The sequence below is a fragment of the Mauremys mutica genome, chromosome 10 (genome assembly GCF_020497125.1).
Source record: "Mauremys mutica isolate MM-2020 ecotype Southern chromosome 10, ASM2049712v1, whole genome shotgun sequence".
NCBI classification, from domain to species: Eukaryota; Metazoa; Chordata; order Testudines; family Geoemydidae; genus Mauremys; species Mauremys mutica.
In genome coordinates, this window is record NC_059081.1 from 12,366,672 (window position 1) to 12,384,811 (window position 18,140).

General features: G+C 43.8%; 1 protein-coding gene across 2 annotated transcripts in view; it reads right to left on the reverse strand.

Annotated features, from left to right (window-relative positions):
• The window catches only part of ITGB5 (integrin subunit beta 5), a 129,195-nt gene that overhangs the window by 76,125 nt on the left and 34,930 nt on the right, over positions 1 to 18,140 (reverse strand). For both annotated transcript variants that reach the window (XM_045032444.1, XM_045032443.1), the window contains exons 3-4: positions 12,199 to 12,403; positions 2,922 to 3,171 (exon numbers count right to left, since the gene is read on the reverse strand). In XM_045032444.1, coding sequence (XP_044888379.1) covers positions 2,922 to 3,171; positions 12,199 to 12,232 — 284 coding nt within the window. In that variant the 5' untranslated portion in view covers positions 12,233 to 12,403. The remainder of the gene's footprint in view (positions 1 to 2,921; positions 3,172 to 12,198; positions 12,404 to 18,140) is intronic.

Sequence of the window (18,140 nt, forward strand, 5' to 3'; positions counted from 1 at the left end):
TTCCAGGCTGCAGGCTACTGAAAAGCTGCCCAGAGAAGGGACAATCACATCGACAGGCTGGAAAAGCATCCTGAAACCAAGGAAGGTAGGAAGGAGCTCAGGGCATGGTGCGAGGAGTTGCTGTGGCCTGATTCTGCCTGCCTAGTTTAAGGGCCCTGAGCTGGAACCCAGTGGAATTGACAGGCCTGGTCCCCAACCAATCCTTGGGAGACATAAGAACGGAAGGGGTTTCCAGACCCCCCCCCCGAGCACAATTACCCGCTGATCCCGCCAATTATAAGGGGGAAACCCACATACCCCAGCAGGCCTGAGGCCAACACCCTCCATTGCCCGAATGGGACTACCACAGAGACTCAGGCAAGAGGAGATGACGGACTGTCCCACCAGACTGAGTGAAGTCTGGTGCAGTACTCCATCTGGCCAAAGGGGGCGCTGTTGCATCGGCACACCCACTCACACAAGCCCATTCAACATTCCTTCAATGACCATCGGACATTACTCCCCCCAAAAGTTCCATTGTTAGACGCCAGCCAAAACGTCTCATCTCATCTTTGAATTGAGGATTGCTGTTCACATTCAAACTCACGGTTCTGAAGCCAGACCTATAATTTTGGTTCCAAATCAAACCAAAAATAGACGGAGCCTGTTTTTCAGTTGAGTTGGATGGTGCCAAAATCTCACAAGAAACGTTGTTCTTTTATGATCTTTGGCCTAAGATGGCAGAAGCTCATAAGAACAGTTCACCCGCTTTGAGTCGACTCCTGGCCCTGACTGAGATAATCCAGATGTGAACAGCACATCCTCAGACCATCACAATTAATTTGGAAGCTATGCGTATGAAAACACGTCTACTAATGTAAGGCATTGACCAACCACAAGTTTTTCCAGACGTTGCTGACTCCAGGAACACAACTGTTCCTGGCATTTTCATGGTCAAAGGGTCAAGAGTTGCCGTGGGTAGGATTTTCAGAAGTGCTCTGAATTGATCTAACACTACTCCCACTGAAGTAAATAGGAGTTTTATCATTAACTTTAATGGGAGAGTGTTAGTTTAATGCTGAGCACTTTTGAAAATCTCACCCCACATGTCTAAAGCAGGAGCTTCTGGCCTCTTTCACAATAGCACAATACAACATGTAGCTTGTGCCCCCAAAACAAACGGGGTGGGAGGTTGATGGACAGAGAGCGTTCACATGTCCAGCAAATAAACAAAACTCCTATGGGAGAATTCACTAACATGCCCCTCTTCTGCCTTTTCTGACAAGCCAGACTCTAAGGGCCTGATTCTCCTCTCACTTAGACCAGTCTCCCTCTGGTATAATTCTACAGATTTACTCCTAATTTACACTGGTGTAGATGGAGAGGTGTCAGGCCCAGAGTCTCTAGGCAGAGCACACCAGAGCGAGGAAGCCTCTGAAATGACTGCAGAGCTAACAACTGAGCTGTATGGATGAGCAATAGCTCCATACCCAGCATCATTAAAGAATGAAAAAAATAAAATAGCAACAGTTTCTAGCCTATTATCTTCAAAATACTTCAGAAGCATATGTTAGTTCTCCTCAGACCAGTCCTCCGAATACCCCTGTAAGGTAGGCAAGTGTTAATGTGGTCTCCATTTTAAGGATAAGAAAGCCGAGGCAAAGAAGCTTAAGTGATTTGTTCAGGGCGACAGAGTGAGTCAGTGTCAGGGCCACATTAGAATTCAGAAGTTCCTGCCTCATGGTCCTTTGCTCCAACCACACCTATGTCTGCTCCTTCACCCAAGCATCCAGCTGCACCAAAGATTCTGTTATAAAATGGGGTTTTTGCACGTCTTGATGTTCTGCTGCTCCTGAGCTGTAAAAAGCTTCCCTGCTTTGTATAGCACTAGAGCATTACAACAATGTGGCTGTGAGTACTCAGCACCTCTGAAAATCTGGACATAAATGTGTGTAATCCAGCTGACTCTAACACAGCAACAACAAATCAAAGCTTTCAATAATGGTCCAGGAGAACACTACTGAACCCGCAGTGAGAATTACGTAGGTGGGCAATGCACAGAGTATTTTTTGGTGGAATTACATAGGGCCTGAGACAAAAACGCTCATCAAAGCCAATGGAAAGACTCCTTATATTGTGTTTTTGCATAACTGGAGATGTGCCTGAAAGAACGACAGAACTTAACCACCATGAGGTTGGAGAGGAAGAAGGGTGAGTTAAAATCCATTTTGGAATTTTGCTGATTGGACCGAGTGCTATCCCTGAATATAAATACATTGTAAAGAAAAACAATGAGCTGTGTTTGCTTGCTCAGTTCCTAAACAATGCTCAGTATTGTAACCCAAGTGGAAAGAAAGGGTGTTATAGAACCACTGTCAAAGAAAAGACAGCAAGAAAACGGCAGCTAGCAACTGATGCATGCTGGTTGAGCAGTTGCCTGCAGTAGTCCCATAATCACCCGTTGTAGACATGTCATTTCATCCACCATGATCACTAACACAGTGCATGCAGCTAGCCAGAGAGCTGTGGCAGGGTGTTATCAATCTTGCAAATGTGAAAGATCACACAAGTCACCATAAAAAAGGATGCTGCCAACAGTGAAGAAAACTGCCTGGCATCTCTACTCTACATGACATATGCCAGCCTAATAATAATACCAACTAGCTCTTATGTAGCACTTTTCTATCAATAGAGCTCAAACTGAGGTATGTATTACTGCCCCTGTTTTACAGATGGGGAAACTGAGGCACACAGCGGGGAAGTGACTTGCCCTAGGCACCCAGCAGGCTAGTAGCAGAGCCAGGAATAGATCCAGATCTCCCAAGATGTAGTCCAGTGCTCTATCCACTGGGAAACACTGTCTCCCTCAGCCTGCATCCTCCCCTCCACCCCCCACTGAAGCCTGCATTACAACTGGTCAGTGGGGCTCCAGATGCACTTACCCAATGCAAGGATTGTTTTGATATCGCGGAGCTGTGTAGGAGAAAGGAGAAATATTTTTGTCCACAAATGACCCAAACCCCAGCCGGAAATTGCTGGTGAGCTTCCTCATCTCCTCAGCCAGCTTGGTTCCCAGATTCCGAATGTTATCCAGGTCATCCTTCATGGATAGCGAGAGATCCATCAAGTAATACAAATCCACAGGATAGTCTTCTACCTGACGAACCTGCACTCGGAAGGAGGTCTTGTCACCTGCAGGAGCAGAAGATTAGGAGGCAGTGAAAAGAACTGCATTCTAGAAAGAGTCCCCCACCACAACACACACCCTTCTGAATCTGGGTCAATATTTATTCTGCTTCTAATACCATCAACAGCAATAGACATAAGGATTCATGTTGAAAATATGAACTGTTCTGCAAAGTTTCCTGTTGCAACGTGAAATTCGTATATGCAAAATCCAGACAGCACACTTTTCTTGCTGTAGCCCATTCCTACATGTACACCATTCCTTCCCTAAACTGACCACAGAAATAGCTGGAGATATGCAAGAAAGGCGAGAGGGAAAGGAGGCTAAACGTGTCTTTTTGTAAATCCATTCCCATGTATGTAAACTGAGAAATGCTACTTTACTCTGTATCTACATCTAGTTTTGGAGAGGGAGATGAGGAGTCCTTCATTTTTAGTTTAGGTAGCACCTAAGTAGATGCAGCACTGTATCTACTGTGTCAAACAAACAACAAAATGCTTATAATCTAGATACACACTTGAGTCCAAAACAATACAAAAAGACTTTTCCAAATTCACAGTGACTCCTAGGGAAGAAAAAATTTGAAGCATTAATGACGTCAATTCACAGGCTTCCTGACATGTACTGGTAACGAGAAGCCAAATGTCGAAATAGGGGAAGATGGTGAAGCAGTTCTGTCTGAAATGAGCTGCTACTATCACAAAGACCATGGTAAAGACCCCGAGGGGTGAGACCGAATGGGAGCACCCTGTACTGGAAGTGGTCAGAGCCCACCATGTATCTGAGAAAACGCCTGTGGGTGAGCTGAATATCCATGAGAAAGTAAGCGCCTTTCATAACTAGAGCTGTAAACCAGATGTACTTCTCCAGAGATGGGATTATTGAAGCCAGAGAAATCTCAGTTTTCAAATAAAACAGTTGAGATGACAGAGATTGAGGATAGATCTCCAACCTTTCTTCTTTTTAGGTACTAGGAAGTAGGTAGAGTAAAACCCTTTTTCTTGATGTTGAAGAGGTACGTGCTGTAATGCTCCTCACTGGAGGAGATATTCCACTTCCTGCTTCAAAATCTTCTCATGAGAACAGTCCCTGAAGAGGGATGATGGGTTTTGGGGGGGTTTGGAGGAGGTATGGACGTAAACTCTATCAAACAGCCAGACTGGATGATATCTAACACCCATTTGTCTGTTGTTATGGAACTTCAATTGTGAAAATGGTGCACTAAACAACCCCCAAAGGATATGTGGGGGATCAGGTAGCAGAGACATCACTAATGATTTGCAGCTGCCAAACTCCTGTCAAAAATATCTTTTCAGCAGGGGTTGGGGTTCAGATGGTGCTGTAGATATGGGAGGTGCAGGACAATGAGACTTCTATACACTCTGTCTCTTACAAGGACGGTCATAAGATCACCACTGATAAAACTGTTGAGATGCTGGGCTAGGTTACAAGTATTCTACACACCTCATGGCAGCGAGCTTCCCAGCCCAGGTCGACGTTTTTATTTTTAGGGTGGTAGTGCAAGGCCGAGTCTGCCAGCCTGCTACGGGCTGCGTAGACAAACCCTCAGTGTCTTATCGCTGTGGGGCAATCAGATGTGGAACTGCGCAAAACCTAGCAGCTATGCTTGTTATGAAGCATCACTGTCAAGCAGTGTAGATCCTAGGTTCTCCTCTCTTCCACTGGACTAACTCCATTTAATGCAATGGGTAAAACCAGGAGGAGACTCAGACTTAGCAGCTTGGTTTAGAAGCCACAGCTATTTAAATTATTTCCCTACAGCTCTAGTTAAAGAGATACTTCCAAAGCAGGGCCCCTTTTATTACATGTAACTGCTTTGCCCTGGGGCTTGCATAGGAAGAGTTCCTGATAAAGGCATGGCTATTAAAGGAGGGCAGTTTCTATATTAACAATTGCACAATAGGTTGTGGCTACTAGATAGCAGCTTCTAAAACAAAGGGTTTGTCTACACTGGCACTTCCTCGGCAAAACTTTTGTTGTTCAGGGGCATTAAAAAAAATACACTGAAAAAAAGCACCAGTGTGAACAGCACTTTAACAAAGCCGCTGCCGCTCGTGGGGGTGGAAATCTTTTGTCGGTGGGATAGCTCTCTCCCGCCGACAAACAGCAGCTATGCTGTGCGCCTTTTAGCGGCACGGCTGTAGCGGCACAGCTGTGTCACTAAAAGCCTCGTAGTGTAGCTGTAGCCAAAGAATATCAAAGAAGCTACATGCCATACTAGCAACTACCCCCCCCCCCCAAATGCTATCCAAGTTCCAGTTTAAATACAATTTTCTTTCTGTAGTGCTGGAAAGCCATTACACCATGGGGCATGAATTAGCATAAGGCCTCCAAGTGAACAAAGTTATCAGGATGGCTAAATTTGATCAGCTAATCAGAACATGCTACCCAAAATATATATTGGTGGGGAGAGGTGATAAAGGGAGAACGATATGTGTGCAATACCTATTAACACTGAAGGGGTGGGTGGGAGAACAGTTCCCCCCAATTGCAGACGTGGGTGTTGAATTTAGTGCTGTAAGAAACAGTTTTAAATAGGAAAAAATAGGAACATGTAAGTGAGAATCAGAACGAATTTCCTGCTGAAATGTTCAGCCTTTTCAGAAACAAAGTTTTGGACCTAACCAATTTGAATGAAACCTTTTAAACTCAGCTACAAAAATGATCCCACCTTTCTAACATCTTCAACTGCTGCAAGAAGAAGCGGTTCTGTACATGGAAGGGAAGGGGAATACTGCACAATCAGTGAGGTGGCATTTGACCAGTTGATCCTGAGGTTCTCGACTCTCTTGTTAAAGAGAAGCACACAAACTGAAGGCACTTTAATTATATGCATTTAATTTTACATCATCAGCTATGATAGTTTAAGATCTGTCACGGCTGCTGTACATTAAACACACAATACAACTCAGTCCATGTCTGTTTAATCTTCAGACACATTAATGGCTTCCATCTCTTCCCTAGAGAGCAAGAGTTGTTTTAATCACTAACATTTATTTAAAGCTACAATCCTTTCCTTATTCCCCGCACTGAGTGAGATTCTTCTGAGTAATGATTTCACCTGCAGCACTAAATATGCATTCAGTGGAAGTGATTGATGTGACAGGAGGCTTAGCTACAGAATAGCCTTTCCCCCACTCCTCCCTAAAACTGTTACCGAGCAGGTTTTTTCTCTCCAGTTAGTAAAGGGATTTTCCTTTGTGCATGAAGAGCAGTTTTCACATGGTGTTCTTCCCTCTTCTAGAGAAGCATCTGGACTTTACAGTAGGGTGAAATTCTGTCTCCGTTGAAATCAGTGGGAGCTTTGGGATTGATTTCCATGGGACCAAGATTTCACTCAGGGTGTTTATAACCCAAATAACTGAAGTATAAGCCTCATAATTGCAAGATCTCAAGGCAGGGAACAAGTCTTCTCTATGGCTACAATCCTACTAACATTTACCCATGTGCTTAAACTTTACACTGTGCAAGCAGTCCCACTGAAGTCCTGTTGTGGTCTGCAAACTAAGCATGTCATTGTTTGCAAGATCAGGGGCTGCATTTCTAAAGCACCGCGTGCATAACAACAGTCTGTGAAAGTATTTTAATAACAACCTGCACATGCAATTGCTTTCATCCATTCAGCTGGGACTAACATAGTGCTGGCTGCTTCCACTCCCCACCCAGTGTCACCCCACCACTAACAACGTCTTGCACTAATATGACCCCTTTCATCCTAAGACCTCAAAACCCTTTACAAACTCTACTTAAAGCTCCTAGGAACACTATGGTAAGGTGACACTAGGGGTCCAGATTCTGAATTGAATCCAAATAAGAGGGAAGAGTCTGGCCCAGGGAAACAGATTTTAAGTGACAAGTTCAACAATCCACAGCAAGTCAGAGAAAGCATCTTTAAGTATAAGCACTTTTAAGTTTTGACTCCCAGTCACCAGCTCTTTCTTTTAGACCATACTGCCACACTTTTATGTTTTAAAGAACTTATTCAAATCCCTCATCAAATATTGAGGAACACAGAAGTTGCAGTATAGGAGCAGATGATTAGCCTATTATAGCAGGTGTCCTGTCCCCTGCAGCGGTCACGGAGAAAGGAGAAAACCCCTTTAAAGATACCTAGCCACTTGAACAATGCTGTCTGTACATGAAGGAACAACACTTCTTCTTGACTCTTGCAACCTACACCTTTGAACATGGAGATGCAATTACCTTTCTGATCTCAGTTTGCAAACCACACTTCCTCTCAAGAAGAGAGTCAATACAGCAGTAATTGGATGAAATTCTATGGCCTGGGGTTATGCTGGAGGTCAGACTAGATGATTTAATCGTCATTTTTCACCTTAAAATATAGGAATCAATCTATGAAAGACTTGAATTGAGAAGGAGTGAGATACTGGGTCCAAATCTCCTCTCACTCTAATAAATCCATTGATTTCAATGGAGTTACTGCTGATGCACACTAGTGTAAGTGAAGAATCAGGTCCATCATTTCCACTCCATTACTCCTAGACACTTTCACCCCCAGGAATAATCCACAACCCCCAGAGCTTTGATTTTAAACTTTCCCTAGACCTGAATTAAGGAACACTGCTGATACATTGTCTCAAACAGTTCATTTGAGAACTAGAAAGACTGCTTTTACCTGACTTAAGAATGAAACCTCAGCAATTATTTTCTGAGTCACTGCTGTAAAAATGGGCAGAGGAAGATTTATATACACTGGGCTTTAATGTGGAGAAAGCATCTGCCTTGTTTATTTAGCACATGACAATCTTTCTAGGTACCCTGAAATGCAATTATTCTCCCAAAAGCGCTCTTATTCCTATTTTGTAATGCTTAGGGCTAAATGGCCAGTAAAACCTGTATTCTATTTTATATTTGTAATTCCATTCACATTTCTGATAGCCAACCAGGGCACTGTGCATTAATGCTAGAGACAAGCTTTAAACCATGGTGTTAAAAACTGCACACCTGACTTTGATGTCCCTTATATGTCTGTAAATCTGGAGTGACCCCCATAAAGTCAGTGTAGTTATACCACTTTGAACTAGGAGCCTGCCTCAAGATTTAAGAGTCTAACTTTACACACTGAGATTTGAAAATTTGGTATTAGGACATTAGAAATACCTTGAAAGAGTAAGAAGGATAGATCAGATTGGAACCTCCCAACTATCTACTCTGTTATGCTTCTAGTTACTAGTCAAAGATACAGACACGTTGATTCATCTTCGAAGTATTAAGACACTTATGCAAAGTTTCCTGATGTAACACAAAATTAGTAGCACATGCAAAGTCCAGACAATGCTGTTTCCTTTCTGTTTCATATTTATTGTCCTGCCATTAAGTGAAACAATCAGAACTCAAATTCTTACATAAGAATTAATACGTAATTTCCACAGGAGATGCTAACCTACAGGTATAGGAAATCATTAGTCCTAAATAAGATGGGATCCTGCTCAACATTAACGGAAAAGAATGAAAGTGGAAGATCCCATTACAAACATCCAGAATTATTCCTCCCTGCAATGGTCCCTATACCCTGCTGTGCCAGCATAGAGGTGCTGGGGAAGTCCTGTAGCTGGCTGGGAAAGAATTTCCTCAGCTTAGACACTAGGTAGGCACCACTACACAAGCCCCCTGGAGTAGTGGGTGCACCAATGGCAAAGGGAAGTCACTATAGCACTGAAAACGATGTGGATTCTGGACAGTTCAGGTAACACAGGTGCCCATAAGCAGCCCAGGCAGAGCAGGTTTAACTTAGTGCAACCCGGGGGGTAGCTAGTTTACATCAGGGGCTGCACTGGCCTCCAGCCAGCCCAGAAATGAGAGGGCACAAAGATGGACTAAAATCATTTTTGCCTCCCACTGTGCTGTGCGCTCTGCCTCCTGGAGATGCAGTGCACACGCTACCCTAAATCTCTATTTTGGAATGCTGATTTCTATTGATCTGCCATGTAAAAAAAGAAAGAGAGACCAGTTCACAGAACCCCAAAGACACATTATATGTAGTGTATCTATCTATCATAGGTGTTTCTAAAGCACCCTTCGCCTAAGAGTTGTACAAGGAAAGACAGCACCAAGTGGATTCCAAATGGCAGCATTCCTACCAACTCTTTCCCTTGCAAACCTCCCTCATCTCCTCTCTCCAATAAAGAAGGCCTTATCTAGGCATGGGATCTTACATTTTGATCCTAAAAAGGCCAGTCTGCATTGCACATCTAGTCAGAACTGAAGCCCGCCCTCCATTCTGCACAAAACTCTACCACCAGAGTACCTATCAAACAGGAGAACTGCTCTCATTTCTGAAGGCTACTGACTAGTAGCTAAAAGACCAGCCTGGGGGAGTTCCACCACCTTCTCTCTAGTTACAGTACAAAAAGGTCAATATACATGTTGAAAACTGTGCAGAGCTGTCCTAGGAAGCTCTGGAATTTGCTGGTTACAAAAAGTTTCATGGTAGGGAGGGTCTTGGGGAGTCAGGGTTTGATAGCAGTGCTTTGCTGATACAGTGTTTTCTGCCAGCAATTGAGTCAGGAAACTCTTTAGCATAAAAGAATTAGAGCTGGTCTTTTGTGGCAGTAAATCTATTTGGTATACAGCACTAAGTCCCAGAAACCATCTAACCATCTGCATGGCGATTCCTTGCCAGCAGCAATTCTGTGCATGCCTGTGATTTGTCTACTATAGTATCAGCGCTCTCTCTCTCAAGAGCAGACCATGGCTTTGTCTAAACTGCCAACTGAATGACAAAACTTTTGTTGTTCATAGGTGCTTTTAAAACCCCCCCACCCTCCAAAAAAGACAAAAGTTTTGCATGGCAAGTGGCAGTGTAAACGGTTCCTTGTCGGCAGAGCGCTCACCTGTCTACAACGCAAACCCTGCTCATAGGGGGTGGAAGTATTTTGTCGGCAAAAGTGCCAACAAACAGCATTTACACTGCCCGACTTTTAGCGACACGGCCATGTCGCTAAAAGCTATGTAGTGTAGACAAAGCCCACACTTCCCTCCCTACTCCTGGGCTGCTTAGTCTTTATCACCACAGCCAAAAAGGTGATTGGAGAGGCTCTGTCCTGGGATGGAAGACAGGGGTTTGATCTGCATTTTCAAAAGCATCCACTAATTTTGGGTGCCCAATTTAAAACAGTATTGGCCTTGAGACTGCTGCTTCTTTGCAGAATAAGGTACTTTCCAATGTAAAAAGAACAGGAGTACTTGTGGCACCTTAGAGACTAACATATTTATTTGGGCATAAGCTTTCGTGGGCTAAAACCCACTTCATCCAATGAAGTGGGTTTTAGCCCATGAAAGCTTACACCCAAATAAATATGTTAGTTTCTAAGGTGCCACAAGTACGCCTCGTTCTTTTTGCTGATACAGACTAACACAGCTACCACTCTGAAACCTTTCCAATGTAAGTGGCCCTAAGAGAGCACTGCATTGATTCACGTTGGGAAGATTTTATTCAGAACCTTAAGGGCTAGAATATTTGTAAAGTTAAAGCTTGCATTGTGCAGAAACTGATGGAAGCACCAAAGCAGCATTGGTACTGGAAGCCACCAAGTACTAGCTCAATCTTCCCCCTCTTCATGGGAAAAGACGACATACTTCATCTTTATCTATATCTGTGGTCCCCAACCTTTTTTGTCTAGCGGGCGCCAGACGACGAGCCACAGAGGACCGTGACTGCGGACGAGCATCCGCCGAAATGCCGCCGACAAGCGGCAACATCAATAGGCATCGCCCCTGCGGCAGCATTTTGATGGCGACGCCTCTGGATGACACAGCTTGTCGGCGGTATTTCGGCGGATGCTCATCCGCTGGCCAGTACGCGGGCGCACTTAGATGCCCCGTCAGGCACTGCGTTGGGGACCCCTGATCTATACACTTGAAAAATCTGGAGCAAAAGCACCAATCCCAGACTCACATACCCTTTCTTTTTATGAATCGAGCTTTTATATTTGCTTTTAGCTTTGCTGTAAAGAGTCTTTTTTGTCTTACATACCAAACGCCAAATATTTTTGTAAGAATGCTCAACCCACACTACAGCTTTTTTTTCCTTTGCAAGAAACTTTAGATAACAAACATGCTTCCATGGCTCAGTCCCGGCTCTTTCAATTATAAATGCTTTGCTTTTTAATTGGAAGTTTCAGGGGAACGGATGGCTTAGGGTCACAAGTTCAAACCTCCTATGTCAGTAACAGCCAAAGCCCTGATCTTGCAATTTGTGTTTTTCTGGGTCTTTCACACAGCAACAAGGAACAGATAAGCATTTTTAAAATTTGTTTAATTAGAACAGGGGTAGGCAACCTATGGCACGTGTGCCGAAGGCGGCATGTGAGCTCATTTTCAGTGGCACTCACACTGCCCGGGTCCTGGGGGGCTCTGCATTTTAATTTAATTTTAAATGAAGCTTCTTAAACATTTTAAAAACCTTATTTACTTTACATACAACAGTAGTTTAGTTATATATTATAGACTTATAGAAAGAGACCTTCTAAAAACGTTTAGATGTATGACTGGCACGCCAAACCTTAAATTAGAATGAATAAATGAAGACTCGGCACAGCACTTCCGAAAGGTTGCCAACCCCTGAATTAGAACATTATGATTGTAAACCACAACAATTGTCAGGCTGGAGGTTACATATAGACTCTGAGGCCATTTTTAACTCTTTCTTTTTAATTAACTAATTTTGAAGTTGAGAATGTCCCTTTATGTATTTCTAAAGGATTAAGACTAGTACTTACAGGGGTTTGATAAAAGAATTAACTGATCTGGAGGTCAACATAATGCCCTCTCGAGTGAGCAGAAATACTGAGGCCCTTACTCCACAATGCACAGGTGGACTGAAGTCAATAGGACTGCGTGGGTTTAGCAGTTTACCTTTGTGTTGTAAGTTACAGGGTCAGGGCCTGACATCTCAAATCTACTCAGAATTTCACACACACACACACACACACACACGCACGCACACCCCTTCTAATCCAGAACAAAGGTCAGCATCATTGTTAACTCACCAGGCCGCAGATTCAACGAGATCTTCTGAGGCATTATTTGTGTAACATCCGAAAGGGTCAAGCTGGAGCCCTTGCTACTTAGAGGAAGATTCTCCACTATGTTTATGCTGCTTTTGGGAGTCTCAAGTTCCCCTGCACAGCCATTCGTAATCAGGTTTTCTACGAAGTCGCACCTTGATGTGATGAATTTTGTACTGCCAAATTCCTAGGAGTTGGAGAAGGAACAAAAGGGGGAAAAAAATTAATTCCGCAATTGGAGCCTTGTTTTGACATGCAACGATCTGCAGCAAGAGGGAGGTGAGAGGGAGAGGACAATGTCATCTAGATTGGCTGCACCACCAATGCATCCAGTACCTAGAGGGACTGAACCTTTCAGATCAAACTAATGCCACAGTGAGAATGCAGGGATGATACAGGAGAGGACAATGCTGCAGAAATGTTGTGAAAGCTGGAGTGTGTGGTGTGACCAAGAGGCACTGCTCTGTGACAGCAACTCCTCTCAGGCCTGACAAACTCATTACACCTAACATATTGCTGTCATAGTATTTGTCTATAAAGAGTGTCTTGTAAGGTATCAAATGAAAGCAGATACTTAGGGCTCCATGTCTGTTGCAGGAGTCACCATGAGAAAGACAAGCTTTCAAGTCTCACAGAGCTCTTCTTCGAGTCTGGGAAATGTACTGCCAGGACATGTAATGCAAGGTGGAACAGATTGTTTAGCATAAATAGTTAGCACATATTGTAAGGGACCATTCAAAGTAGAGTTGCCTGTCTTAGGACAAAAAGAGGGGGTTAGTGGGTTACAGATTGTTGTAATAAGCCATAAACTTTGTCTCTCTAATATCCGGGGACCGACACAGCTACAACACTGCATACAAAAATGGAAGATGTCGAATTTAGCCATCTGAGGTTCCCGGCCAATGGGAGCCTCAGGGGCAGTGCTTGGGGCAGGGGCAGCGTGAGGAGCCCTCTGGCTGCCCCTACGTGTAAGAGCCAGAGTGGGGACATGCTGGCTGCTTCCTGGCAGCCTCATGGAGCGGAGGCTAGCAGGGAGCCTAACAGTCCCACTGCACAGCGCTGCCAATCAGACAGTGAATGGCTGAGTCAGCGGTGCTGACCAGAGCCACCAGGATCCCTTTTCTACCGGGTGTTCCGGTCGAAAACTGGACACCTTATCACTCTAATCTTCAGTAGTTTTGTATCATCTGTAAATTTTGCCACCCCACTGTTTACCTCTTTTTCCAGATCATTTATGAATATGTTGAACTGGTCCCGATACAGACCCCTGCAGGAGGACGCCACTATTTACCTCTCTCTGTTCTGAAAATTGACCATTTATTCAGGGCTTTGGAGTTGTGCTCTGCCAAAAACCTGCAGCTCCACTGCTCCGGGCTCCGCTCCAAAGCCCTCCATTTATTCCTAGTTTTTGTCTCCTATCTTTTAACCAGTTACCAATCCATGAGAGGACCTTGTCTCTTATCCCATGACAGCTTACTTTCCTTAAGAGCCTTTGGTGAAGGACCTTGTCAAAGGCTTTCTGAAAATCTAAGTACATTATATCCACTGGATCCCCCTTGTCCACATACTTGTTGACTCCCTCAAAGAATTCTAGTAGATTGGTGAGGCATGATTTCCCTTTACAAAAACCATGTTGACTCTTCCCCGGCAAATTATATTCATCTATGTGTGTCTGAGAATTTTGTTCTTTACTATAGTTTCAACCAGTTTGCCTGGTACTGAAATCAGGCTTACCAGCAATAGGTATGATAATCTGCAGACACACATAACTAACTACAGAAAAGTTACTCCTACCATGGCATCAGTGACTTACTATCAGCAAACATCTATTCACACCTTACTGTGGCATAACATAAACACTTTGGAGAGTTTCCAGTGTACAGTGGCCATCTGTGAAAGGAAAGGAGTATGTGGACTTCATCTGGGACAGCTAAGGGCTCCGGAATGATTGATGCATGCTTACATAGGCTCTGGCCCGCTATCTGTTGGCAGACACATGCAAAGGAGCAGAATACCACACACCAGCCTCAATACAAGATCAGCCAGTTTTAGCTCCTTCATGCAGTGGTTTTTGAAGCTTTATCAATTTGCTGCACCTGGGTTTCTCTGTGGAATCCACAGAATGTCAAGTAGCAACTTCCCATGCTGCTTTTTCAGACATTTCTGTCCCTTCCGCACTCATCCCACCCTAGTTTGCCTACTTCCTAGGATGTTTGGCACTAAATCAAAGAATTAAAACAAAAAAAAAATCAAGCTGATGTGCAGATGTTTTATTTATGCTATGAAATTATAAAATCTACAGTATCTCACTGATCTACCTCATACCTTGCAGGAGCAATGAACAATCCATCAGAAAAAAAAAAGTCACTAAATTATCTCATTCCTACACCATCAATAAAGCGCCAAGCACACTTTTGGCACCAGATCCATAACAAACACTAAAGCCAAGTCTTCAATGACAGACAAGGGAGATGCTCCCAAAGATTATACGGGAAGAAGCAGGGGGAGGAAGGGGAAGAGAAGAGGATACTATACAGGCCACAATAGTTTATAAGCAATAAAAGAAAAACAGAATCTAGGGATGAACTGAAACCAAACTCCCTGACCCAACCTTTACAAAAGCTGAGCTTCAGACCTAGACTTTGCAGTTTACTCCCATTTATAAATTAACATAAAACCACTCAAATAAGCACCATGTATGTAAGAATATGAATGCAATATTGCCAGTAAGTTGCCTGTCTGCCTATCCTACAAAGAAACCCATTAAATATCCACCAGAGGTTAGTAACCAAACATGTTGTTTGTTCTAGAGCAAAGCTAATCTGGCTAGAAAGTGCCTGAATGTTTTTGTTTGTTTACAGTAGCACTCACAATGTGCTAGGTGCTTGCCAAATACTGTCCCTTCCCCAAGGATTTCCCAAACTAATGGCAGCCAAGCAAACAAAGATTAGTGATTAAAAAAAAAAACTGGAACAACAATAGGAAAATTATCTACAAATCAACTTGATTCACTGTAAGCAATATTTACTTCATACAATAAACAGATCATAAGCCTGAGATGGAGAATACTTAAGAGGGTCCATTTAATCCCTGCCTTGATCTGTGCTGGATTTTTCCCTGGCATTTATTTCTTCTTTAGGCTGAATTAATGTAAGACTGGACTGAATAAATTTCCCTTCCCTTAACTTCATCATTTGATTCATTTCTCAATATCTCTTGTTCCTCCCTCAGTTTCCTGGCATAAATACCAGAGATTATATTTTTTCCAGTTTTCAGAGTAGCAGCCGTGTTAGTCTGTATCCGCAAAAAGAACAGGAGTACTTGTGGCACCTTAGAGCCTAACAAATTTATTTGGGCATAAGCTTTCGTGGGCTTCAGCCCACTTCATCAGATGCATAGAATGGAACATATAGTAAGAAGATATATATACATACAGAGAACATGCAAAGGTGGAAGTTGCCATACCAACTCTAAGAGGCTAATTAATTAAGATGAGCTATTATCAGCAGGAGAAAAAAAATTTTTGTACTGATAATCAAGATGGCCCATTCCAGACAGTTGACAAGAAGGTGTGAGGATACTTAACAGGGGGAAATAGATTCACGAGACCAGCCTTTTTTTTTCCCCCCTTTTGCTCATTCATTGCTAAGTTTGGCAGGGAATAAAAGCACAATGGCAGCTCCCAGCATGACAGAAGAGCTTCCTTCAGTGCTATTTGCTTTCACCAGCACACTCCACCAATATTGGCAAACATGCCTCCAATGGGAGGTCAACTAGATTCCTCTGCTGCCACCCAGAAAACGTTACACTGATGAAAAGATCCCAAAGACTATCCAAAATTAGTACAAGTTTAAAAGGAATATGTAAGGCCTTAGCAGTCTGAAGAAAGATTCTCCAAATTCCAGCAGAGAATTGAGGGCTGTAGCTGTTTGAATCACTTTGCAAATCCATATTCTATTTCTCTGATATATTTTCACTCATACACCCCTGCCATTGCATCATCTTTAAACACCACACTATGGAGAGGCCTTTAACACTAGCTACTTCAATCTACATATCTTGCAGCTTCTTCTTTAAGAGATTATTAATCATGTTTATTAGGGTGGTGCCTAAAGACCAACCAAGATGGGGCCCCTTTGTGCTAGGCACTGTACAGAGTAACAGACAGCCCTTGCCTAGAAGAGCTTGCAAACTTAAGTAGACTAGGAGACACAGGAAAGGGGGAAAGGGTAGAACACACAAGCAGAGTGAACACGGTAATGGTGGCAAATACGTTTGTCTCACTATTTGGAAGGAGGGTTAATTAGGAGGGGATCAGATGAATGGAAAGAACAGGGAAGAGAGAGGGCGCACTGAAAGGAACAGGAGTGAGGGGGACAGGGCAGGGGAAAAGAGGGTAGGAGGGGAAGATGTGCAGTGAAGTGGAAGTGAAGAGACTAAGGGATTGGGAGGGAGAACATTGGAGCAAACGGCCAATCAGCACAAAGCAGAAAAAGTCCAGTCAAACCTGCAGAAAGTTGTCTAAATGGCCAAAGGTCCCTGCTTCAGCTGTTTCTGCAGCTGCTCCTACCAGCTGGAGTCTCTGGCTGGTTCCTCTCTACAGGTCCGCCCCCACCCCCTCCCCGCAAGGTCACATGGTGCAGAGTAGGGGATTTAAATTGACTCATTTAAGTCCTAGCCTTCAAGGTGCTCTGCCATGAGCCAACCAAATCTGCGTTCATTTCCAGGTTTCTAACAGCCTCAAGAATTGTGCAGATCCGCCTGGTTCACAGGAACTCAGGGGCTGCATGAATATCAGCAAGTTCCTATAGTCAAAGCATCCATCATCAAACTTCGATGGGAAGAGAGATACTGAATACCAGAACAGAGATGCTGACTGCCAGCGGAAGCTGGTGGTGACCTCTGAAACAGCACAAGTACAATTGATACACAAAACGTTCAGGCTCGGAGCCAATACACTGCAGAGAGAATAAGGCTGCAATGTATCCTGCTTAAAATACAGCAGGCAAATACAGCAGCCAGAGGAGTCTCCAATGGTTAATACCTCCTCAGGATGAAAGGAGACACCTGTCCCAAAGACGAAGTACTTGATTAACCCAATTGCCTGTGAAAGGATTGTCAGACAGACACCAAACCACATCACCTCAGCTGATCTGTCGCCCAAAAAGCTCCTGTACCACCTACATTTTCAACAATAAGCCACCCAATAACAAGACCAAGGTGCCAATGTGTCGGTACAATCACTTGATAGCCACTACCAGTGTCTCGCCCCAAAACTGCCCACTCCCCCTATATGGGCTGAGAAAAACACCACAGTTCACAGATGATGTATGGAGGATGAAGCACACGGGCAGAAAGAACATCACTGGTGCAAAGAAATTCGGAGTCCACCCACCAGCAGCACAAACAAAGCTTACCGGACTGTGTCACTGCAGTAAAAGAAGCAAAAGGAGCCTTCTGCTTCTCTGTAATCAGGACAACAGAATCAGCGCTGGCAGAGCTATTCCACCTAGTGAACCAGCTAATCAACCTGTGCTGCCTAGCCCAGACATCAGACCCAAACACCAACTGCTGGGAAGAGCTGTCAGCATACTTGCCGGTAAGATCAACCAAATGTGTGTGCAGCTAACTGGGAAAGAAAATTCCACCCCAATCAGATCATATTATCCACCAGCCAACCCCAGTCGAGTTTGGCCTCATCATGCTACTGAAGCTCAAGAAGCCCTGAGGAATGTTAGCGCTACAACCTGTGAAATGGATCATGTCCCTCCTGGATGGAGAGAGCTAGCAAAAAGCAGCTACACCCGCTATGGATGGAAATTATCAATGCCTCCTTCAGAGAAGCACACCTACCAAACTTCTTTGAAAAATACAATAGTTTGCCAAGTCCTCAAGAAGCCAGCACTCAACCCTGATGTCTTTTG